At 48.9% G+C, this 25,429-nt stretch overlaps 1 protein-coding gene across 1 annotated transcript; it reads left to right on the top strand.

Annotated features, from left to right (window-relative positions):
- The first annotated feature begins 13,665 nt into the window (after positions 1-13,665).
- SFTPB (surfactant protein B) lies at positions 13,666-21,225 on the top strand. The gene is made up of 10 exons (XM_061211232.1): positions 13,666-13,729; positions 14,079-14,206; positions 14,585-14,656; positions 15,018-15,143; positions 15,735-15,887; positions 16,099-16,194; positions 19,228-19,411; positions 19,569-19,729; positions 20,568-20,648; positions 21,163-21,225. Exons 1-10 carry the CDS (start codon positions 13,666-13,668, stop codon positions 21,223-21,225), a joined length of 1,128 nt encoding a protein of 375 aa, XP_061067215.1.
- Positions 21,226-25,429: the final 4,204 nt, after the last annotated feature.

Below are 25,429 nucleotides of genomic sequence, written 5' to 3'. Positions count from 1 at the left end.
ATATGGTGGTGCCTATCAGAATTATCCACTGGAAAGTTACTCTCTTTCCCCTTGTAATTTATAAGTATTTTGTGGGGACATATCTTGAGACTATGAACGTAAGTCTGGTTTCTCATCATACTTTCCCCCACTAATTTTAGCATTCATCGATGATTCTTTGTTATTTTTATTTTTTAATTTTTTATTGAAGTATAGTTGACTTACAATGTTGTGTTAGTTTCAGGTGTACAGCACAGTGAATATATATATGTATGTATATATATATATTCTTCTTCAGCTTCTTTTCCCTTATAGGTTATTACAAAATATTGAATATAGTTTCCTATGCTATACAGTAGGTCCTTGTTGGTTATCTATTTTATATATAGTAGTGTGTACATGTTAATCCCATCCTCCTAAATTATCCCTCCCCCCTCTTCCCCTTCAGTAATCATAAGTTTGTTTTCTATGTTTGTGGGTATATTCATCAATGATTCTTGCCTGCAACAATTACTGTGTTGTTAGCCGAATGGTGATTTCCTATTTCCATCATTCCTTCTGCATTTATTCATTGGAATTCTTTTGTAAGGAAGAGTTTTCTCTTCTTCTTCATTTATTTATTTATGCAATTATTTATATCGATGTGGAGTCAAGGATATTTGCTTTATTCTAGGAGTTATAATATATTACTATCATTATTTTGTTACTAAAATTGTCTCAGATTTGGCCATTGGGAGCCCCTTCAACGTGGCCCCTATGTCCTTTAGTAATAGCCTCATCATTTCTGAGCACTTTTTCTAGCACTGCAAAATCTTCCAAGTTCATTTATATTTTCCCTGCTCCAGCCCTAGAATCAGCCATTTCTTCAAGGAGCCCTGAATTTTTTTTTTTTTTTTCTCATTAGTGAATGGTACTTGGAAACCAAGATCTAGAGGCCAGTATATGCATAGCTACTGTGGTATCATTATTGTTAGTCCTTTCCAGAGGATAAACCTAGGGAATATACGTCTGTATGCACACACACATACATATACACCTACATCTATTTCTATTTCTATATCTAACCATCTATGTGTATAAAAGCATGAGTTCACACCAATTCCCCTGATTCCAATCCAACACCACAGGGTGCATTCTAACCGTTCCCCTTTCGATTTTTGTTACTCCTCTTTCAACAGTAAAAGACCTGGTTCTCACTATCTATAATATATTTACTTATTTTCTTAATCATGGAATACACTTGAAATATTTTCAGGATTTTTGATGCCTTTTTTTTAAGTTTGTGTGATTTTAGTCAAATAATGAAATGCTAGTGCTACACTGTTACTGTTAAAGGTGAGGCAAGACAGCCCAGTGTTTAATTGGGTGGACTCTGGAAGCAAGCAGTCATTTAGTGTTTCCAAATCTCACCTTCCTTATATATAAAACAGGGATAATAACAGTATCTAGCTCATAGGATTGTGGTGAGAATAACAGAGATAATGCATGTAAAGTGCTCAGCACATAGGAAATCCTGGATAAACACACATTTTTATTAGCTATTTATTAGGAAATAGAGGAAATTTTTCTATTGGAATCTAATTGTTTTTATGAAAAGTTGACCCAGAATAGTTAGAGTTAATATGCGGAAAATAAGAAAGAGGTTGGGAGCTTTGAGGCTTGTGCAAAATTTTTTCATATAGTTGTGATGAAACTGTTAATTTTCGTCCAGTAGGTGGCAGCACTTGTACCTTCGCCTTTGAGTGGGTTCCTAATGCGTCTAGATAATAAAGTCATCATAGCAGATCACCCAAGACTGCTGGAGACAGGAAGCAACTTCAGGATTAATATACTCATACGAACAACAACTTTAAAAAAGAAAAGAAAAAAAAAAAAAAGCCCACATCTAAGCAAGTCTGGGAAAGGAATTCAAACAAGTCCACCCAAACCCTGCCCAGGCCACAGGGCATCTGCTCCCCCTAGGTGGGCACAGCTCAGGTCCCCCAGCCTCGGACCATCATCCCTGGGTGAGACTGGGGGTGCAGAGCAAGCTGGACCAGACTTATTGAAGGTCCCAGCAAGGAGCTGGAGCAGGTTCTCAGGGCCCTGCCCCTTCATACTCTAGGGTCCCCAGAGACTTATAAAGGGCCGTGAATCCTCGTGTGCACCCTCACTGCCTCGGGTTACAGGTTAGAGTCTCCCTCTGAGGCAAGAAACAGAGACGCAGTCGACATGGTTAAAGAAGAGTTGAAGGAAGAAGATGGGGCCCCACGGGGGAATCCTGTGGCAATCCAACCACAGATCAAGACATTGACTCGGGACTTCCCTGGTGGCGCAGTGGTTAAGAATCCTCCTGCCAATGCAGGGGACACGGGTTCGAGCCCTGGTCTGGGAAGATCCTACATGCCTTGGAGTAACAAAGGCTGTGCGCCACAACTACTGAGCCCACGCGACACAACTACTGAAGCCCGCATGCTCTAGAGCCCATGCTCCGCAACGAGAGGAGCCACCGCAATGAGAAGCCCACGCACCGCAACGAAGAGTAGCCCCCGCTCACTGCAGCTAGAGAAAGCCCGCGCACGGCAACAAAGACCCAATGCAGCCAAAAATAAATAAAATTTTAAAAAAAAAAGACATTGCCTCAGGAAATCAAGGTGGCTACACAGAGTCGCTGTCTCCGTTCACCGCCCTAGGGCTACCAATTCTGCTCCCTGGAGTGGCAGGAGAGGGCAAGAGGTGGCCTGGGCTCTAATCCCAGATCTGCCACCTCCTAGGTGTAGGCCTTGACCAAGTTATTTACCCTTTCTGCACTTTAATTTCCCCATCTGGAAATTCCGTGCGGCTTTGGAGTTTTCATGAGGGCTGCGTGAGATTATACTATAAAGTACTTAGAACTGAGCTGGGCATAAAGACAATGCTCAACAAAACTTAGTTTTTATTTTTATTACCACAAATATTATTATTGTTATTTTATTTTCAAAATGAAAATAAAATGAAGAGAAATCATGAACTGCTTCATTATGCTTTCTGGTCCCCCTGTTTGCAGCCATTAGAGCTGCCCAAGACTGTAACTTTCACCAGCTTCCCCCTCCCGGTGTGTTAGTTCTAATTCTAGATAGAGGCCTCTGATTGGCCCAGCGCATCTCTGTGCACCAGGCCATAGGCTAGGCTCCACCCCTATGGACATCTCCTTGGTCCAATCAGATTAGACCGGTGGGGATGGAGGTCGAAAGGCCACTGAGGGCAGCCAGCACCTTGGAAAGACATTTCCTTCCAAAAGGTGGACAGCCAGAAATAGACCGGTAAAAGTCAACCCGCACATAAAACATTTTTCAAAGATATGCACATGCTGTTGTGAACAAAATATAAATGTATTTAAAGGTGTCATTGAACATAGTAACTTTCTTAATTGTTCATATTATTAATAATAGCATTATATGTATATATTATTATATTAATATTTTATATTAATATATATTAATGATCATCATTAACTTTCTCAATCAATATAACTTAAGGTTCAAATTTTACCATGTTGGTCTCCATAAAATGTCTTGATGGTAAAGTGTCTTCATCCTCAAAAATTTGGGATACAACCCCTCAATACTACATTGGGCTGCTTCATCAGGTCCACCTTCAAAGTAGCTGACTGAAACTTAAATCTCTGGACCAGCCCTCACTCCTACCTGGTCCCCTCACCTGGGGCTGCACAGAGGTGCTGGGGTCCCACTGGCCTGGGACCCATGCCCCTCCCCACCCTAGGTCTCTGCCCGTGAGCATGCAGCCTGCAGTGCCTGGGTCCTGTGATTTTTAAGAGCACCTACAGGTGCTCTCCAGAGCATCATCCCCACTCCCAAGAAAACATCTCCTTGGGTGGGAATGACCTGGGCAGTAGGGGAGGGGCATCCAACAACGATTCTGAGGATACAGTGATTCTCTGGTCCTCAGCAAGACACTAAGGAGGGATTGTAGCATCTAAGACAGAAACATAAGGCAGGCGTGTGGGATGAGTCTTGTGCCTCAGGATGGGAGCCCACCTCCAGGCTCCGGGTTCCAGGAAAGGGGCAGCTGCCCAACTGCTGGAACAGGGGCTGAGTCTGCAGCAAGGCAAGTTGATGACTCCAACTTCTCCCTGGGGTACAGCCTGCAGAGGAGAATTATCTCATTAACTATGGACAACTGCAATTCTGATCACCTCATCCTCTGCCTAAAATGTTTCACTGGCTCCCCAGCACCTTCCAGGTAACTCCCCCCAACCTCTCAGCACAGCTTACACCATGCTAGGCACACACATGAGTTATCTTAACAGAACATTGCAGGAGTCTTGCAAGTATTTTTGGTCCCATGTCAGATAAGGAAACCAAAGAGGCAAAGCAGCGGCCAAGATCAACTTCATTTGAATGAAACCCACGCCTGTCTGGGCCCCTGGCCTGTGCCCACAGGCAGTACTCTGGAAGTCTGTTGAGTAAACGCCAAGGTTCTCAGCCTGAGTATATGGGAAAGCACATCTTACTTTGGGTCAGGCAAGCCCCTAGAACCAGGAATCCAAGTTCCTGATTCCCATCAGAGAAATGTCCTCATATTCTGAAGTACTTCAGAGACAGTACTTACCATCATTACAAGCTGGGTTGGATGTTTAACACTGTTTGGTCACACAGCATCTCCTCCTTCTTCCTAATAATCACTCTAATTTCCTTTGGGGAATTATCTGACAGCTACTGTGTACAGTCTTGGTGGACAGTAATCCATCCTCCACTTCATAAGCCAAAAGAGTCACCCAAGTCTCCTGGTGCCAGACTTCCCTCTCACCATCTTAGAACAACCAAAGGCAAGCATCTGATCTAAGCTTGGCCAGTTGAACTTGCTTTCCTAGGAATCTGGCTTTGAAGCAAGAGACACAAAGACAGAGGAATGGTGGAAGTTCATTCACCCCAGTGACTGTACCTGGGCCAGACTGAAGTGCCATCCCTGCTTCCAAGACCCTCTGAGCTGCCTGGCTCCTGTCCAAGCTCTGTTCTAGGTCTTCCCTTCCACCCTGAGGCATCCATGGACATCCAATCACTTCCCTTTTCTTACTTTAGCCTGAGTCAGTTTCTGTTGCTTGCCATCAGTGAATCTGGCTGATACACCAACTCATGCTAAGGAAGAAAGAAGTCCCCATTTCCCTACCACATTTGGGATCCAAAGGCCAAATGTGACCCTTCTACCCCTGGGTAATGAACTTCCTGAGATTCTTAACCAAAAAAGGAAAGAAGTTTATAAAATTTGCTAGCCCTAACCATCCACCAACTGGCAACTTCTGATCAGAACATAGTAAACTTGAGTTCACTTGACAAATTAGGTCACCTGGATGAAAAGGGAAGGGGGTTGGAATTTCAAGTGTTTATTCAACTCACAGGAAAAGCCCAGTGATTACCTACTCTCTATTGCAACATTCCTCAGATTTGTGATGGGAACATAGCAGGGTCAAGCTCACTGCATCATAGGATGGAGGAAATGGTCAACATGGTCAATTTATTTGTTTCCCTGTCCCTAACCATTTCCAGTTGTATGCAGAGCATTCTGGTCCTGCAGTACCTCAGGGACATGTGCCCAGGTTATTTACTATGATGGACATTTATCCCAAGTTATAAGGGAACCCAAACCTCCAACCCTTGGAGAAAGGCAGCATTTGGAAAAGAAGAAGTAAAACTGTCACTGTTTGCAGATGACATGATACTGTACATAGAGAATCCTAAAGATGCCACCAGAAAACTACTAGAGCTAATCAATGAATTTGGTAAAGTTGCAGGATACAAAATTAATGCACAGAAATCTCTTGCATTCCTATACACTAATGATGAAAAATCTGAAAGAGAAATTATGGAAACACTCCCATTACCATTGCAACAAAAAGAATAAAATACTTAGGAGTAAACCTACCTAGGGAGACAAAAGACCTGTATGCAGAAAACTATAAGACACTGATGAAAGAAATTAAAGATGATACAAACAGATGGAGAGATATACCATGTTCTTGGATTGGAAGAATCAACATTGTGAAAATGACTATACTACCCAAAGCAATCTACAGATTCAATGCAATCCCTATCAAATTACCAATGGCATTTTTTACAGAACTAGAACAAATCATCTTAAAATTTGTATGGAGACACAAAAGACCCTGAATAGCCAAAGCAGTCTTGAGGGAAAAAAGACAGAGCTAGAGGAATCAGACTCCCTGACTTCAGACTATACTACAAAGCTACAGTAATCAAGACAATAAGGTACTGGCACAAAAACAGAAACATAGATCAATGGAACAAGATAGAAAGCCCAGAGATAAACCCACGCATAGATTAGTTTGTCAACTAATCTATGACAAAGGAGGCAAAGATATACAATGGAGAAAAGACAGTCTCTTCAATAAGTGGTGCTGGGAAAACTGGACAGCTACATATAAAAGAATGAAATTAGAACACTCCCTAACACCATACACAAAAATAAACTCAAAATGGATTAGAGACCTAAATGTAAGACCAGACACTATAAAATTCTTAGAGGAAAACATAGGAAGAACACTCTTTGACATAAATCACAGCAAGAACTTTTTTGATCCACCTCCTAGAGTAATGGAAATAAAAACAAAAATAAACAAATGGGACCTAATGAAACTTCAAAGCTTTTGCACAGCAAAGGAACCATAAACAAGACGAAAAGACAACCCTCAGAATGGGAGAAAATACTTGCAAATGAATCAATGGACAAAGGATTAATCTCCAAAATATATAAACAGCTCATGCAGCTCAATATCAAAGAAACAAACAACCCAATCCAAAAATGGGCAGAAGACCTAAATAGACATTTCTCCAAAGAAGACATACAGATGGCCAAGAAGCACATGAAAAGCTGCTCAACATCACTAATTATTAGAGAAATGCAAATCAAAACTACAATGAGGTATCACCTCACACCAGTTAGAATAGGCATCATCAGAAAATCTACAAACAACAAATGCTGGAGAGAGTGCGGAGAAAAGGGAACCCTCTTTCACTGTTGGTGGGAATGCAAATTGATACAGCCACTATGGAGAACAGTATGGAGGTTCCTTAAAAAACTAAAAATAGAATTACCATATGATCCAGCAATCCCAGTACTGGGCATATACCCAGAGAAAACCATAGTTCAAAAAGACACATGCACCCCAGTGTTCATTGCAGCACTATTTACAATAGCCAGGTCATGGGAGCAACCTAAATGCCCATCAACAGATGAATGGATAAAGAAGAAGTTGTACATATATACAATGGAATATTACTCAGCCATAAAAAGGAACAAAATTGAGTCATTTGCTGAGACATGGATGGATCTAGAGACTGTCATACAGAGTGAAGTAAGTCAGAAAGAGAAAAACAAATATTGTATATTAACACATGTATGTGGAACCTGGAAAAATGGTACAGATGAACTGATTTGCAGGGCAGAAGTTGAGACACAGATGTAGAGAACAAACATATGGACACCAAGGGGGGAAAACCGCAGTGGGGTGAGGGTGGTGGTGTGGTGAATTGGGCTATTGGGATTGACATGTATACACTGATGTGTATAAAATTGATGACTAATAAGAGCCTGCAGTATAAAACAAACAAACAAACAAACAAACAAAACAACTAATACTAAACTTTCTTTGGGTTATTCGTATGGAAATACGTTAATATAAATGTTTCAGACATTACATGAAATTTCTAAAAATCTTATATGTTCTGGTATAATGTTATAAGTCATAATTCTAGTTATTACTTTAAAATGTATATCTCAGAAATAACTAAATTTCCTTGTCAATTGCATTATTATGAACTTTCATCAAATCTTTAACTGTGGTCATTTTTAAGTCTTTTGTCATTTACAGACAGTTCTGGGTGTACTCTGATGCTTTTGCAAATATGTTCCTATAAAAAGGTTTCATCTTCAAGGAATTCATGGAAAAGACTCTGACAAGTACAGGTTTCTGGTAACTGACTATATGCTGAACTGAATGAATAAGCATTTTCAGAACTAATGAAAAACTGATGAATTCATAAAAGTGCTAACAAAAGATCAAGATGAAAAAAAAATTAATTACATGGGACTGAGTGAACTGATGAGGATGATTATAATTTTTGTGACTTTCTGTTTGAATAAAAAAAAAAAAATCCCACAAGGACTCAGAGGCAAAAAATATACAAATCAATTTTCACTGCAAAGTAAAGGAGCTGTTACAGTGGAGGATTACTGGACTGAATGTCAATATTATGACATAGTATGAGTGTGTTTCATGTTTGATAATTGCAATCACTGTTGCTTTTGTTGTGGTCATCCATTTACAATGCTTGGTGTCAGTTTATTTATCTCTTGTAAAAATAAAATACAGTGTGTGCGTGTGTGTGAAAAAAAAAAAGCCTGTGATTTTAGTTCCTCCTTTGCCCTCAGATATTTCTAGTTTCTGGATATAACAAAAGTACCATGTTAGGAGAGGTTCACGTGTTAAGCTGTTAACACCCTGAGCAGGATTAATCCATAAGGACCACTCCATTCAGGAAGTATGTTTGCGTACCCACTGTGGACAAAGCCCCATCAAGGGTGCTGTGAAAGCACAGATAAGAATTAGATGAGATTCCTGTTCCCAGGGCCCATGGTTCAATGAGAGAGACACAGATACCTGGCTCCCTAAACAGCACCCATGAGGAGGAAAGCTCCCTGAAGGCAAGACTATTATTGAGTTTGTTCAATGCTGCATCTCCAGTGCCTAGAATAGTGCCTGGCACATTGCCAATTTTATATATACATATATATATATATATATATATATATATATATATATATATATATTTCTTAATTGAGTGAAATATATAGAGCCATTATTTCTTCAAGTCATCCCAACACAGGCTTAAAAATGTAATCAATGCCAGAATAATAACTTGAACTTCCCAGGGTCCCTCCCTTCCAGCTCATGCAAGAATCTCAGCCCTTACAAAGTCTCCTCCACTCCCAATATCTCCGGGAGTTCCTGGGCTCATCCTGGTGTCCACGAAGTCTGTGAGCACTGTGGTCCCAGCTCCCACATCATTAACTACTATTTGGTCAAATGAATGAATGAGTGAAAGTTGTTTCTAAATTCTAAGTTGCCCTCCCTCCTCCTCCCCCAAATAAATTCCTTCACAGTGTGGCATGCAGGATCTTAGTTCCCCAATCAGGGATCGAACCCATGCCCCCTGAAGTGGAAGCGCAGAGCCCTAACCACTGGACCGCCAGGGAAGTCCCTAAATTCCTTCTTTTGAAAGAAAGTAAAACGTAAGAAAGGACTGTGCTGGGAAAGGTGGTATCTGCCTTGTTTTCCTTATGGGTTCTACCCTAAACTCCGAAGCTATATTCAAATACACTCCAATAAAAGAGTGGGGGTGGGAGGGGGAGGAAAGTCACAGGCCCTGATGAGTCCGTCTCAGAGCACTGTCAGGGAAATGCAGCCCAAAACAAAAGGAATTAATAGGAATTCTGCTCTTCACTTTCATCTCCCAAAAGATATAAACGTGGTTTTAATATACAACCTGTAACAACATTTTGCTGAACCCTTTGGGTCTCAGCCCCCAGTTCTCTCAAGTCCCACACTTTGGAACCTCACGTTTCCCACAATCAAAAGAAAAACAAACTTTCTTTCACCTCCAGCTTCACTTCTCTCTCTCTCTCTCTTCTCTCCCGCCCACCCCACTTCTTTTAACTTGTGGTAAAATATACATAACATTAATTTACCATGTTAACAATCTTAAGTGTATAGTTCAGTGGCATTAAGTACATTCACAATATTGTATAACCATCACCACCATCCACCTCTAGTACTTTCTCATCTAGCAAAACTGAAACTGTGTCCCCATTAAACACTAACTCCCCATTCCTCCTCTGCCTAGCCCCTGGCAACCACCATTCTACTCTCTGTCTCTATGAATTTGACTGCTCTAGGGACCTCATATAAATAGAATCAAGCAGTATTTGTCCTTCTGTGTCTGACTTATTTCACTGAGCATCATGTTTTTAAGGTTCATCTATGTTGTAGCATGTCAGAATTTCAATCCTTTTTTATGGCCACGTAATATTCCACTGTATAGATATACCACATTTTGTTTACCCATTCATCAGTTGATGGCACTTGGGTTGTTTCCACCTTTTGGCTGGTATGAGTAATGCTGCTATGAACATGGGCGTGCAAGTATCTGTTGCAGTCCCTGCTTTCCATTCTCTTGGACATACACTTAGGAGTGGACTTGCTGGGTCATAAGGTAATTAATTCTACGTTCAACGTTTTGAAGAACTGTTTTGCAGAACTGTTTTGCACAAACCGCTTTCCACAGCAACTACACCCCTTTACATTGCCATCAGTAATGCACTAGGTTTCCAGTCTCTCCACATATTCATCAACTTGTTATAGTCGACCTTCAGTATCTACAAGGGATTGGTTCTAGGACCCGTCACTGATACCAAAATCCGAGGATGCTCAGGTTCCATAGCCGGCCCTCCATGTCGTGTAAGATCCAAGGTTGGTTGAATGTATGGATTCAGAACCTGCAGATACAGAGGCCCAGCTATATTTTCTGTTTTTTAATAATAGCCATGCTAGGAAGTGTAAAGTGCGGTTTTGATTTGCTCCAGTCCACTTTACAGTAAGTAGTCAAGGACGCTCTTTTAATCCACCATTAATGTGGCTTTGGCTCTTCACACATTTGCTTCTCTCCTGTCTCACTACCAACTGACTCACCTCTTATCTCCCAGTTCAAAATCCAGTTGGCTCAACCAGGCCAATGGATTGATTCTCTTTGGGTCAGGTGTCTACTCCTGGCCCAAAAGACTCCAGCCAGGGAGTTGGAGGGAAGGGGTCCATGGGGCTTCCCTTTCCAGAAGTGTGGTGAGGGCACTTTCTAGACAGGGTGGCTGGGGACAGGCAAGAGTAGGCTTGTGCAGTGTAGACTGTGGTGGGCTGTGTGCACAGTACTAGGCAGGAAGCATGAACTGTGTAGCTTGGTCACAAGGAACCGGTCCTCAGAAATGTCAAATTGTCCACACGCCAGGAGGGGAGCCACTTCTTATTGACAAACTCAAGTTAATAAACTCTCAGATCTTGGGGTGGCTAACAGAATGTTTCTTTTTCTTTTTCTTCAGGATGATTCTTTATTCATTTACAGTGAGAAATAGATGGGTCAGGAGGACAGCTGGCTGTACAGCAGATCTGTGCAGGCTCTCTCTGTAGCCATGCCCCGTGACAAGAGCCAAATTTTATTGTCTTTCTTTTCCTTTTTTTAAATTTATTTTTTATTGAAGTATAGTTGATTTACTATGTTTTGTAAATTTCTCCTGTACAGTAAAGTGACTCAGTTATACACATATATACATTCTTTTTTATATTTTTTCCCTTATCGTTTATCCCAGGATATTGAATGTAGTTCCCTATTCTATACAGTAGGACCGTGTTGTTTATCCATCCTATATGTAATAGTTTGCATCTACTAACCCCAAACTGCCTGTCCATCTTTCTCCCACCTCACTAAGAAGCCAAATTTTAATCAGAGAATGTGGTGCCACTCGCGTCAGAACAAGAGGAACCGGGGACCCACCCCAGGGACCACGAGGCAGACGTCCTCACCCCTGCCCCAGGCCAGGGCAGCTTGGTCAACAGCTGGCTTTTTTTTTTTTTTTTTTAATTTTCCTCAGTGATTTTTTTTAAAATTAATTTATTTATTTATTGGCTGTGTTGGGTCTTCGTTTCTGTGCGAGGGCTTTCTCTAGCTGTGGCAAGCGGGGGCCACTCTTCATCGCGGTGCGCGGGCCTCTCACTATCGCGGCCTCTCTTGTTGCGGAGCACAGGCTCCAGACGTGCAGGCTCAGTAATCGTGGCTCACGGGCCCAGTTGGTCCGCGGCATGTGGGATCTTCCCAGACCAGGGCTCGAGCCCATGTCCCCTGCATTGGCAGGCAGATTCTCAACCACTGTGCCACCAGGGAAGCCCCCAACGGCTGGCTTTTTGTGTTTTCTTTATTTTTTCCTCTTGGATGGCAGCTCTCAAGGGTGTGGAGACACTGACCCCTCTTTGAGGATTTGATAGGAGCCATGGACCCACTCTCCAGAAAACCCCACAGAACACAGAGTTTTGTGTTCAGTGTGGTGGATCTGAGACAATGCCATGTGTCCAACTCCATGTCGCTTTCCCCTGGGCACACGGGCACATGATGTCCCCCAGCCCTCCCGTGGTTAAGTGGGACAGTGTGATGGAATCCTGGCCCCAAAACTGGAGGCAGAAATGAAGGCCACTCCCAGGCCTGACCCCCAACTCTCCCCTCCCTATCTCCCCCTCTTTCTCTCTGTGCCCTGCTGGCCAGATGCAGAGGATCCAGGGGAGGACCCCAAGGCCTGGGGGACTGAAGAGCAGGCAGAGGGAGGGGCCTGGGCTCCTGAGTGACTGCGCGGACCAGAGCCTCACCTCCTGAACCAGCCTGCTCTGCGCGGTGAGAAGGAAGCAGGGGCCGTGGGAAGCCCCCGTGACAGCAGTTAGACACCCTGACCCACACCCCCAGAGGCAGCCATCCGCAGACCCCGCCCCCTGCAGCTCGGGCAGCCCTGAGTGTGCCCTGCGCGGCTCCTTTGTTTAACACTCACTAAACTACAAGCACCTCCTGTCCCACTTTCTTGGGAGGAATACAAGTCATGGGGTCCCCATCTTTGTCACACGTTTACACACCACACTCTTGGTCATACCAGCGAGGGCTTGAGGGCAACAGAAACTGCCCGAGTCCTTGTGTGACCTTGAGGGAGTCACTGGGCCATCCCGAGTCCATTGGCGCTGATTCCCGCCCTGCCCGTGCCCGTGAGCTTCCACTGGAGAAGGCGCCCCAGGCCTCAGCCACGCTGGTGGCCACGAGCCAACGCCCGACTCCCTGCTCTTGCCCCTCGTGTCTGCCCATCGGGGGTGGTGAGCTTGTCCTTGGGTGTGCGCTGCCTCGGGGGGCGGGGGGCCTGACCTGGCAGCTGCAGAGGTTTCTTCCTCCTGAACAAGCTGTGCCCCTTGGCTCAGACTCTTGGGGCACTTCGGCTTTTTTTCTTTGGTTCATGTAAATGCTCTTCTGACTAATGCCAGCCATGTTCTCATAGAACCAGAGGAGTTTTCTGGAGGAAAGGATAAGGAGGGGGTGGGGCGGGGTAGGTGGCCTTGGAGGGTTCCCAGTCTGCCCCTCCGGTGCTTGCCCTGGGTCAAGAGCCAGGCAGGAAGTTCTTAAGAGCAATTGCTCAAGAGCAGAGGAGGGCTGAGAGGCCTGGGGTAGAGACGGGAGTTGGGGGGAGTCACCCTGGCTGCCCCGGTCCTGCCTCAGTTTCCCTTCCATAACCCAGAGAGATGGGACCCGATGTGAAGGCTCAAGAGCCCCCTGGTTAGAGGGACTCCAGGCCCATGGGGGATAGGATGTGGCTGTGCAGGGGTTGGGGGACCAGGGGAGCAGGATGGGCATCAGGCAGGAGTCGGGGTGGGGGGGCGGCTGGCAGGAGTGTCACTGCTGGGAAGAGGAGGGGATCAAAGCAAAGCACCTGGAGGGCCCTCCAGGGCAAAGGCAAACACTGAGGTCACGGCTGCTCCCGCAGAGCTCTGCTCCCACACCCCAGCCCCCAGCTATAAGGGCCCCACCCCAGGCAGGGTGTCCAGGCTGTGGAGGAGTCATGGCCAAGTCACACCTGCTGCCGTGGCTGCTCCTGCTGCCCACACTCTGTGGTCCAGGCACTGGTGAGTCTCCCCAGCCTCTCCTCACCCCACTCGCCACCCCGGGGCCAGGTGTGGAAGGGGCATCACGACCTCCTCCACCCCTTACCGAGCCCTGGCTCTGTCCCAGGCATTATCCTCAGTCTGTACCTTGTCCTCGTTTTAAAGATGAGGGAGTTTTGACTCAGAGAAACTCCAGGGCTTGTCCAAGGTCGCACAGCTGGCGGGCACTATGGCAGGTAGAATCCAGAGCCGTCCAACTCCAGCATGTTTAACGGTCATGCGTCCCAGTAAAATTGGGTTTGGAGGTTGGGTGAGGCCAGGGTGCCAGGTGTGGCTTGGACCCCAAGGGTGCTCTGACCCCAAACAGCAGCTGTCGGGACCACCCCATCCCTGGCCTGCGCCCAGGGCCCCGAGTTCTGGTGCCAAAGCCTGGAGCAAGCATTGCAGTGCAGAGCCCTAGGGCACTGCCTGCAGGAAGTCTGGGGACATGTGGAAGCTGTGAGTACCACCCAAGGATGCACCGAGACCAAAGGTCTTGGGATAGGGGGTCCTGGGTAGGCTCTGGATGAGCCTGAGGGATTGGAGCCCCTGTAGGGGATGGGATGGGATGGGATAGGATGGGATGGGATGGGATGGGTTGGGGTGGAAGGGATGGGATTGATGGGATGGTTGGGATGGGATGGGATGGGATGGGATGGGTTGGGGTGGAAGGGATGGGATTGATGGGATGGGTTGGGATGGGATGGGAGGGATGGGATGGGATGGGATGGGATCGTGGGCAGTTGCCTGTGTCTTGGAGCACCCTATCAGCCTCAGCCACCTGAGCTGGGAGCATGGCCTCCACTCATGTGCCCCAAACTGGGGCCCTCTCCTCAGGATGACCTGTGCCAGGAATGTGAGGACATCACCTACGTTCTCATCAAGATGGCCAAGGAGGTCATTTCCCAGGTAATGAGGCCCAGACCCTGGACTGAAGCTTGGGGATTAAGAGATAGGGAAGAGGTTAGCCCCTTAAAGGAGCCATCTCCAGCTCGGGGGTGATGCCTGGGTTCCCCCGGGGGACTCCAGGTGCCTCCTGGCCGGGAGAGGGCTCTGGAAGTGAGCTCAGTAGCACAGCCAGAGACAGTCTTTCCTGAGGGGAGCAGTCACACCTGTGCCCAAGTATGCGGCTCCTTAGCACCCTCCCAACTCCAGGGCCCTGGGTGAAGGTGGCCAGTCAGGTGGGCAATGGCCTCATGTCCAGGGGCTCAGGCAGGGGCAGACCTCAGAGAGACCAGGCTGACGGCCCCGTCTCCCGCCTGCCTCCCAGGGCACGATACGGGAATTGCTGGAGCACGAGTGCGACATCTTCCCGCTGAAGCTGCTGGGGTCCCAGTGCCACCGCATGCTGGACACCTACTTCCCACTGGTCATCCACCACTTCCAGAACCAGATGGTGAGGCCCTCCTGCCTCGCCTGCACCCTGCCTCCTGCACGGCCTTCATGCCCACCCTCTCCCTGAGTTACCCCCCCCCACCGTGGCAGCCCACCCCCTGCCCACACGGGATGCAGGAAACTCAGTGCCCCTCGGCCTGTACCCAGGTGACAGCGCCCCCCACTCAGCCGTACACGGTGGGCCTGCGCGCTCTCAGGCACCGGCACACACCCTCACACCCTTCGCACAGACAAACACTCAGTCACACACTCACTGCGCACAGTCTCACGCGACACCTACGCCGTCTACACGCTCACACGACAAACACACTCTCACATACTTACACTCACTCATTCTCACAAACATCCGCGTTCACACTCATTCACACACATTCCCAGACACGTGCCCCGAAGTCCCCACTTGACCCCCTCTCTGCCTTTGGTCTCCTCTCCCACCCCGACAGAGTCCTAAACCACAGCCCCAAACCAGCCTGCTCCCCGCATTCCAGGCCTAAAGGCAGTGGCCTGGTGCCTGAGTCCTTGAGCCAGACGGAGGGGGAGTGGGGTCCCCTCCCCCGCCCCAATCACCTTCTCACCCTGCGTTGTGCCCTAGAGCCCGAAGGCCACCTGCGAGCACTTGGGCCTGTGCAAACGCAGGCATCCAGAGCCAGGGCAGGAGCCAGAGCCGTCAGGCCCCCTGCAGGACAAGCTGGTCCTCTCCGTGCTGCCTGGGGCCCTCCAGGCGAGGCCCGGGCCGCAGACACAGGTGAGATGGAGATCCAGAGAGCGAGGGCCATGGCCGAGGCCCTGGATCACTTGGCCTGGGAGGGGCAGCGCTGGGAAGGGGACCAGCAGCTCCAGGCAGGGCCTACGGCAGGAGCAGGAGGAGGGGACACGGAAGTGGAGGCGAGTCGGGCGAGGCAGAGCCCAGAGGAGCCTTCTGTCCAGCTTGCCTCCAGCGCGATTCTCTCCCCCAGGATCTCTCCGAGCAGCGGTTCCCCCTCCCCATCCCCCTCCCTGTCTGCTGGCTCTGCAGGACTTTGATCAAGCGGATCCAAGCTGTGATTCCCAAGGTGAGGCGTCCAGGGCCACGAGGCCGCCCACACCTCCACTTCCCCCCACCCCTCCCATATGCCCACCAGGGGCCAGCTGGCTGCATTGTCCCCACCCAAGGGACCCTGGCACTCAGGCTGGGCCTGGTAGGTGCCAGGCCTAGAGCCTGTTCAACGACTGTGGGGAATTCCTTGGCGGTCCAGTGGTTAGGACTCGGCACTTTCACTGCCGTGACCCAGGTTCGATCCCTGGTCCGGGAAACTAAGCTCCCTCAAGCCATGGGGGAGAAAAAAACAAACAGAAACAAAACCACTGTGAAGCCCCGACTGTGTGCCAGGCACTATGCCAGGTGTCAAAGTACAGAAAAGAATCTCAGTCTTTGCAGAAAAGGTTCTTTCATTTTACAAAAGGAGAATTTCCGCAGATGGACACTCCATCCCTGCCTGCCCCAAACATGGGGTCTTCCAGACCTGTAGTGACCATCACCCAACGGCCCTGCCCTGAAATGGGGCCCAAGTGAGGACAGGCCCTGCCCCATCGGCCCTTCCAGATGAGGGCCTGCACGGCCGCCTGGTCACTGAGGGCGTCCCCACCCTCCTGAGTTTGTATTGTGGTGGGAGAGATTTTTTTCAGGTAGTGGTTAGTTCAGAGCAGAGAATTAAAACAGATGAGGTGAGGGACAGTGTTGGGGGAGGGGGTTTAGGATGGTCGTCAGGAGGCGTCTCTGAGGAGGTGATGGCTGAGCTGAGGCCTGGAGGATAACAAGGACCGAGCTTGGTCAGCTGTGTGGTTGCCTCAGGTGGGCTCGGGTAGAGTGGTCGGCGAGGGGGCAGAGCGTAGGTCGGCAGGCCGGGGAGAAACACCGGAGCCAAGCGAAGGAACGCTGGGCCTTCTTCTGAACGCAGTTCACAGCTGTGGAAGGGTTTCAGGCAGGGGGAGGCCATGACTGGATTTACACTTCAGCAAGATCGAGCTCCTGCGGTTTGAAGAATGAATTGGGCAGATGGGAGAGAAAAATGAGAGCAAGGAGATGATTGCAGAAATGGGGGGTGGAGCTAGGAGGGGGACTGGGGACGTGTCTGGGACGGGGGCTCTGCAGGACTCAGCGATGGACGGGACCTGGGGAGTGGGGACGAGAGAGGAATCGGCAATGACTCCATGGACTTTGGCTTGAGCAATGGGTTCTCTGGAATGCCCCCAGCTGAGATGAGTAGATTTGAGAAGAAACAGGTCTGGGCAGAAAAATCATGAGTTCTCTCCTGGCCATGCTGAGTTCAAGACTCTTGCGCAACATGCAAGAGCAGGCGACAAGCAGGCAGCCGGATCCCCCAGCCAGGTCCAGAGACATCAGTCTGAGAGTCGAGGCTACAGACAAGATTTAAATCCCAGGGAACGGTTGGGATCATCCAGGGACGTGGTGTGGACCAGGTCGAGGAGAAGGAGGCCCGGTCCAAGCAAAGGAAAACACCAGCGAAAGAACCTGAGGAGGGACAGCCAGGGAGGTGGGGACACCACGGCATGAGGGTCACAGAGGCTGAGAGAAGAAAGCATTTCAGCAAGGAGGGAGCAGTCATCGGGCCCCAAAGCTGCTGAGGGATCGACAACACATGTCCAGGGGGATGCTGGTGACCTTGAGAGCTGTTTTGGAGGAGTTACGGGGACCAAGGCGTAGCATTAAGTACTGACAACTCTTTCATGAAGTTTTTCTGGGAAGGGGAGTGGAGATGGGTGAGGCTCTTTTTAAAAAATATTTATTTATTTATTTATTTATTTATTTATTTATTTATTTGGCTGCTCTGGGTCTTAGTTGCGGCTCACAGGATCTTCGTTGCCGTATGCAGGAAATTTAGTTGTGGCATGCGAACTCTTAGTTGCAGCATGTGGGATCTAGTTCCCTGACCGGGGATGGAACCCAGGTCCCCTGCATTGGGAGCGCGGAGTCTTAGCCACTGGGCCACCAAGGAAGTCCCAGGGTGAGGCTTTTTAATGAGAGAAGCTATTTTAGCGTGTTCACATGCTAAGAGACCAATGGGCAGGAGGGAATAGCAATGAGGCAGGACAGAGAGGGGGATGCAGAGGTGAAGCACGTGTGCAGGTGGGGGCAGGGTGGACCCAATGCACAAGGAGATGGGCCAGCTTTTGACAGAGCAGAGATACCTTGTCATAGCAGGAGAGGAGGCCGAGTGTGGGATCTGATGCGAGCAAATGGGTACATTTGGTGAGATGTGCCATTTAGAATGTGTTACATCCCAGAGAAGTACACGTCCCTCTGCCCTACTCCTTCCTCGGCCTTTCTGGTGCTAGGGGACAGTGGAGGGTTGCAAGCAGCAGCAGGGCCCAGGCCAGCCTGCCGCATATAGGTTCTTTTTTTTTTAATTGAAGTATAGTTGATGTACAGTATTATATGTTACAGGTGTACAATATAGTGATTCACAAAACTTTGAAAGGTTATATGCCATTTATAGTTATTATAAAATATTGGCTATATTCCCTGTGATGTGCAATATGTCCTTGTAGCTTATTTCATGCATGTAAGTTCTTGGCTGAATGAATAAAGGAGCGGAGGGATGAACGTGCCTGCCGCCTCTCTCCTTGCCCCTCAGCTGGGAGGTTGTGTTTGGAATCAAGGGTGGGGTGGGGAAACTCCTGGCTTCCCCCAGGGACTCCCGAAACCGCAGGCTCTGGAGCACAGACAGGAGCGGGGAAGCACAGCACGCCCGGGTCAGGAGGGAGAAGACTCAGGTCTGGTTCTGCCTCTGCCCCAGGCTGCCATGTGGCCTTGGCAATGCCCACCTCTCTGGGCAACTCTGGAATTTCAGCAATTCCAGACTCTTTGAAGTCAAAGGTGGGTCCATGCCCTGATTCTTGCACCAGCTCAGTGATTCTGGGCAAGTCCCCTGGACTCTGTGATGCTCAGGGTCCTTATCTGTAAACAGTATAATAATTCTCCAAGGGAACAAGGTAAGGTCTACAAAGTACCCAGCTAGTGCTAGGCACTGACTAGGTCTTTCAAGAGAAGGTCCGACCCTGCCCTGTCTCGGCCCCCGCCCCAGGGTACTCTGGCCACAACTGTGGCCCAAGTGTGCCACGTGGTACCCCTGGTGGTGGGCGGCATCTGCCAGTGTCTTGCCGAGCGCTACGTCGCCATCCTGCTAAACACACTGCTGGACCGCACGCTGCCCCAGCTGGTCTGCGGCCTCATCCTCCGGTGCTCCAGCGAGGACGGCGCTGGCCCAGGTGAGCCTGCAGTCCCAGCCCCTGCCCATCGCCCACTCTCATCCCTCCCCACCCTGGCCCTGCACGACCCTCTCCCTCCCAGGTGCCCCTGCACTGCGCCAGTGAGGACAGGAACTGAATACTCTGCAGGGCATCCTTGACTGTTTTTTCTCTCTAGCCCTCACCGCTCTGGGGTCCCTGCCAGGAGAATGGCTACCGCAAGACACTGAGTGCCAGCTCTGCGTGTCTGTGACCACCCAGGCAGGGAAAAGCAGTGAGCAGGCCATGCCACAGGCAATGCGCCAGGCCTGCCTGGGCTCCTGGCTGGATAGGCAAAAGGTGAGGGGCAGGCACATCAGGGGCTTGGGACCCAGGGGCTGCCGGTGGTGGAGGGTTGAGCCCAGGAAAGGCTTCCCAGCCAGAGATACACTGAGATACTTCCCCCGCTCTTAAGGAGCTCAGACAGGCAGACGGGACGTGGGCCAAACGTGGTGGCGCTGTAACTTAGGGCAAAACCCGCTAAGGTCAGGAGTTGTCTCTGGACAAAGGGCGTGGGCTCTGGAGGACCAGCAGGCCTCCCTCATGGACCAGGAGGGCGGCCCGGTCATCTACCAGGAGATGAGTAATTCCAGGGCCGGCTGGAGCCTGAGAGGGCCTGGCCATCTCTCCAGGGTCCCAGTCCTGTCCCAGCGCCAACTCTCCTTCCGGTGTGACTCAGTGGAGACCAACCCCCCTGCAGGAGAGGGCTGGGCCTGAAGTCCTGGAGTCCCCATACTCAGAGTGGGCGACAAGCCTGCTGACTCCCGTCCCAGGAGGCCGCTTTCCACATGGTACTCCCTATTGCCCATCACATCAGGTCTCCAAGACCAGATGAGCTTTAGGATGCCTTCCAGAACTGAAGTTTAGGGGGAGGGCGAAAAGGGGGATGAGATTCTGCCCCTGTGCCTCCACCTCCAACGTCCCTGGCTTTCCTGGCAGAAACCCCCATTTCAGCCCACAGTGGCTTGTTCAGAGTGTTACAGCCGGAGCTGCTCAGTGGGGACTGAGGGCTGGACCTACACGAGGTCCGGGGGAGCCCTGGAGTGATCCATCTAAGTGGGGAGGCCTGGTCAGCCAGGCAGGAGAGCCCTGCCCTGGGCCTGGGCCCACCGCACCCTGTGTCTGTCTCCTTCCTCAGTGTGAGCACTTCGTGACGCAGCACGCACCCCAGCTGCAGAGCCTAGTGTCCGGGGGCTGGGACGCCCACACCGCCTGCCAGGTACACCCACGCTTCCCAGCTCCCAGGACCCCCGCCCTCTCCGGTCCACGGTCCTCAAGGGCCCCATTCCCCCGGGTGCAGGGCAGCCCCAGGAGCGCAGGCCCCCAACCGGGACATGCCCTCGCATGTTTTACCTTAGAAAAGGCAGTCTCAGAGAAGTCAAGAGAAAGCCACGAAAGAATGAAAAAGAGGAGTATGGGAAGGGAGGGGGCAGCTTTAAGGAGTGTGGTTTGAGGTGCATTCTGGGATGGGGGATGTTCACTGAGCAGTGTGTGCTTGATGGGGGGCTACAAAGTGAGAGTCTTGCGGCGAGCATCCCACCTCCTCCAGCTCTAAACCCAGAAGGCCTGTGGCTCAGGGAGTGGCCCAAGGAGTCCACGAGGTCACATCAAGGGCTCCCACCAGGTGGCAGGTGGAGTGAGAGCCGCCCCTTCCAGGAGGAGATTCCCTAACATCCTCAGAGCTGGGAATGGGGGGTGCAAGGCCTCAGGCCCTAATGTTGTCCCTGTGGCAGGCCCTGGGGATGTGCATGACCCCGTTCAGTCCTCTCCAGTGTGTCCACAGACCCCACTTCTGATGAGAACTCAACGCCATGCCAGGTGAGTCCAGGCCCCCAACTGACGGGAGTGTGGGCAGGTCCTCCTCCCATCAGGAGGGGAGCCCCTCTGTCCCCAAGCAGGAAAAGACAGCCACTGATTCTGGCTGCTCCATCCTCCTCTTCACAGGCCAAACTCGAGGCTCCTGAGGGCCCCTGGCAGCACCTTCACCAGAATGACCTCTCTCGAACCCGCTCACTCCTCTGCCCAGAATCCCTGTGGCGCTCAGTGCCAAGCCCAGCTCCCAGCTCCCTCGCCCTGGCCCAGCCCTCAGGGGAGCTTCCGTGCCTGCCTGAGGCTTCCCCCTTACAGCTCACCCTCTGCACTCTTCAGTCTTGGATGTGTTTAGACCAAGGCCAGCCTTTCCTGAAACTCAGGGGAAATCAGACTTTGCTGCCCGAAGATGACACCCCCTCAGAGGCCAGGAACTCCGCCATCACCTGTCTCCCCACTCCTGAGACACATCCCTCTCTCCCTCCCTGTCATTCGGTCAGAGGTCGCATCTTAGGACGGAGGGGTGGGTCAGATGCAGCCTCTGTGCCAGGTGCCTCCGGGCAGGGAAGTGCCCCTGAGAACAAACCTGGTCAACTTTACAATTCTCCCCAGAGCAAGACCCCAACACAAAGGTCATTTATTCATTTCTTCGCTCATTTTTAAAAAATGCAGTGAGTGCCTGTGGCCAGGCCACATTCTAGGGGCAAGGGCCAGAGCTGTGAATAAAAGAGTGAGCCCGCTGCCCTCCTGGAGCTCACACCCCGGGGCCAGCCTCTTCCATCTGCAGGTCAGGGGGAAGCCCGGCCTGCTCCCCAAATCCTCAGCCTGGTCTGTCCTATCTCTAACCACAGCCTGAAACCAGAGCCACTTCCGTCCACTCTGGGTGTGAGGCACAGCCAAGGCTGCATCTTCTGGAGGGGTTCTGCAGAGGGGGTTTCCGGGCCGGGGCCACCTTCACACACTACCTGAGCCATCCCTGCTCTCACAGGGTAGAGATCTCCCCAGGGCTGGGCCGAGGGGATCTCGTTGTGGGCCCCCAGTGCTTCTCCAAGTCCTGGCTGCAAGAGGACAGCAGGGGAAAAGCTGGGCCCTGCCTCACTCCGATCTCCACGTGCACAAGATCCTAGCTTTTATAATTATTCTGCTAACACTTTCACAAAATTCAAGATTCAGAAGAATAAAAAATGGGAACATAAAGTACCAGAAAAGATAGACATGTGAAATCCTTAAACTTTTTTTAAACATCAGGAAACCCCTGGCGTGGTCAAAGGTGAGCACAGCAGTGCTCAAGCCTGGTGGTAGGCGATTGGGCACTTTCAATATTTGAACGTTTTCCTGCTTAAGAGCTGTTGTTGCTTTTTGTAAGGTTGAACTCCCAACTTTTGTTTGAAATGCCAGGGTGACTCGATTCCTACTGTGATGTATCTCCTCAAAGCTCACTTGGGGCTGGTCACGCTGGGGATCAGTTCCCATGTAATGCAGCAACCATAAGGATGCTAACAAAGTGCCATCTCCTTGTCCTAAAAGAAAAGACACTGCCCTTTAAGATGCTGCAGAAGCTGCAGCCTCACCCTGAAGGTAGCCGGGGCGGGGGGGGTGGGGGTGGGGGGTGGGGGGGGCCTGCCCCACCCTCCTTCATGATGGAGAAATACACGCCTACGTCACCTCTCCCTCCTGTAACTGCTTCCAGGCTGGCCCCCACCTGTTACCTTCCCCCCTCCCAAAGAGCCCACCCACTGTGATGAAGTGAGGTCGTTAGGGTACCCCAAACTCAAAATATACCAAAAAAAAAAAAAAAACCAACCAAATTAATTAACCTTTAGCATTAAAGACCTAAATGCCTGGAAGTGTCCCTTCACTTAATAAAAGAACTCTTATTATGTTTCCTATTATAAAAGAAATACATGTTTATTGTAGAAAATTCAGAAATTGCAGACCAAAAAACAGCTGAAATCACCCCAGGAGAGAGCTATAGTGGATGTAGACTTTGACCCTGAACTACAGACTTTTTCAATCCATTTGCCCACCCTTTGGCTCCACCCTGAATGGCTCCACCATTCAAGCACCAGGAAGAGCTTTTTATACAACCTGCGCTTGGGGTAGGGAAGATTGACACAAACCCTTGGCCTCTGAATTTGAACTTTTAAGTAAACCTTTTTGTAAATCTATAGCAGACTATTGTCTTGAAAGCCATTATTTCAATTACAAGACTAAGGTCCCTGAGAGAAAAGAGTGTTTTAAATTTTGAAAAAAAGCTTGGTTGGGAAGATGAAGCGCAGTGACAGCCTGAAGGACGGGAGGCATTAACAGTTTATCCCAAAAGCAAGCGTGGGAATGAGGTCCTGATAATGGAAGAGGAGGCTTCACTCAAAAGGTCAGGAGTCAACCAGCTATGGGAGGGGAGAAGTGGCTACAGCTGAGACTCAGGGTGGGGGTCCCTGAGACATTCCCAGCACCCCAGAGGAAGGTAAGAAGGAAAAGCCCCAAGAGGGGTTAGTGTCCCAGAGCAGTAGAGGGGCTCGTTCTTCAGTTGCCAGGGTGTAGCCTGGGGAGGACACATCAGAAAGAGTGAAGAGAATGGCCTCAGGGAGGGGCCTGGGCAGACAGGCCTGGGGGCTGCCTCAGGGGGAGCCCACCCACATGATGCAGGAGAGCAAGCACACCTCACAGCCCAGAGGCCATCAGGATGGGCTCTGGACAAGATGGTGGGCCCACAAGAGCCCATGGTTGGTGACAAAGCAGTGACAGTTTCATGGACCTTGAGAGGATGAGAAGTCAGACATGTGTAGCCAACACAAGACGGTGAAGATCAGGCAAGATGAGTGACGCTTGGGTGGAGACCTGGAGTGCCCGGGAGAGCACAGTCACCAACATCTCTCCTCACAACAGGGTAATGTGTAAATCAATCCCAGGGGTAAGGGAAGGAGGGTTCAGTGGTTAGTTGCCCAAGATGGGCTGGCTGTGCATTAAACAAGAAGGGACTGAGTTATTTCCAAATGGAAATATTAAGTATGGGGGGCTTATGAGCCAAAATGAGTTCAGTTATAAACAAATACAATTATATTTATGTCCCGCAATTAATGACTGAAGTTTTAAATCCACTACACAATCAATATAACATATATAACATTATTCCAAACCTTCCTCTGCACATGTACAAAAATAGATATAACAGATTTACAAAAATGGGAACACCCTATACATGCTGTTTTGTAAACTGCTTTGTTCATTTAAAATAATCCTTCCTATAAAATAGATAAACAAGAACCTACTGTATAGCACAGGGAACTATACTCAATATCTTGTAATAACCTATAATGGAAAAGAAACTGAAAAAGAATATTTATATATATATAAATAACTATATATATTTATATATGTATATAACTGAATCACTTTGCTGTACACCTGAAACTAACACAACATTGTAAATCAACTATATATCAATCAATCAATCAAGGAAAGTAAAAAATTTTTTTAAAATTTCTTTTAACTTTTCCATGTCAATAAATATAGATACCTATCATCACTGCTAATTGCTGCATGCTTTTTTTCTTGATAAAAACTCTTTACTTTTTTTTTTAAAGATTGACTGATGGATTGATTGATTTTGGCTGCACTGGGTCCTAGTTGCGGCATGCGGGATCTTTTACTTGCAGCATGCAGACTCCTAGTTGCAGCATGTGAACTCTTAGTTGCAGCATGCGTGTGAGATCTAGTTCCCCGACCAGGGATCGAACCCAGGCCCCCTGCATTGGGAACCTGGAGTCTTACCCACTGACAACCAGGGAAGTCCCAAAACTCTTTACTTTTTAAAACAACTATTATCAACAATGGTGTGAAGAATAAAAATCCTGGCAGTAACATCTTTGCTTACTAGTCTGATTATTTCCTTAGAATCAATTCTAAGACACGAAATTTTGGGGACAAAAACCATGTACATCTTTACTTCTAACATAGTCTGTATCATCAAACTGGCCCTCTACCAGCCGTACCAATTTCTATCTCAGTAGTAAACAAGTGCCTCTTTTTCACTCTCTCCAACCCTGGATATTAGCAATGTTTCAAATCTTTGCTAAACTATAAAATGACCTCTGGTTATTCTAATTTGCATTTCTTTGGTTACTAAGTAAACTTTTTTTAACATGTTTATTGGCCATTTATATTTCATCTTTCGTGAAATGCCTATTT

This window comes from Eubalaena glacialis, chromosome 14 (assembly GCF_028564815.1).
Source record: "Eubalaena glacialis isolate mEubGla1 chromosome 14, mEubGla1.1.hap2.+ XY, whole genome shotgun sequence".
Classification (NCBI taxonomy): domain Eukaryota; kingdom Metazoa; phylum Chordata; class Mammalia; order Artiodactyla; family Balaenidae; genus Eubalaena; species Eubalaena glacialis.
Note: the sequence above shows the minus strand (reverse complement) of the source record. Positions and strands in the feature narration are given on the sequence as shown.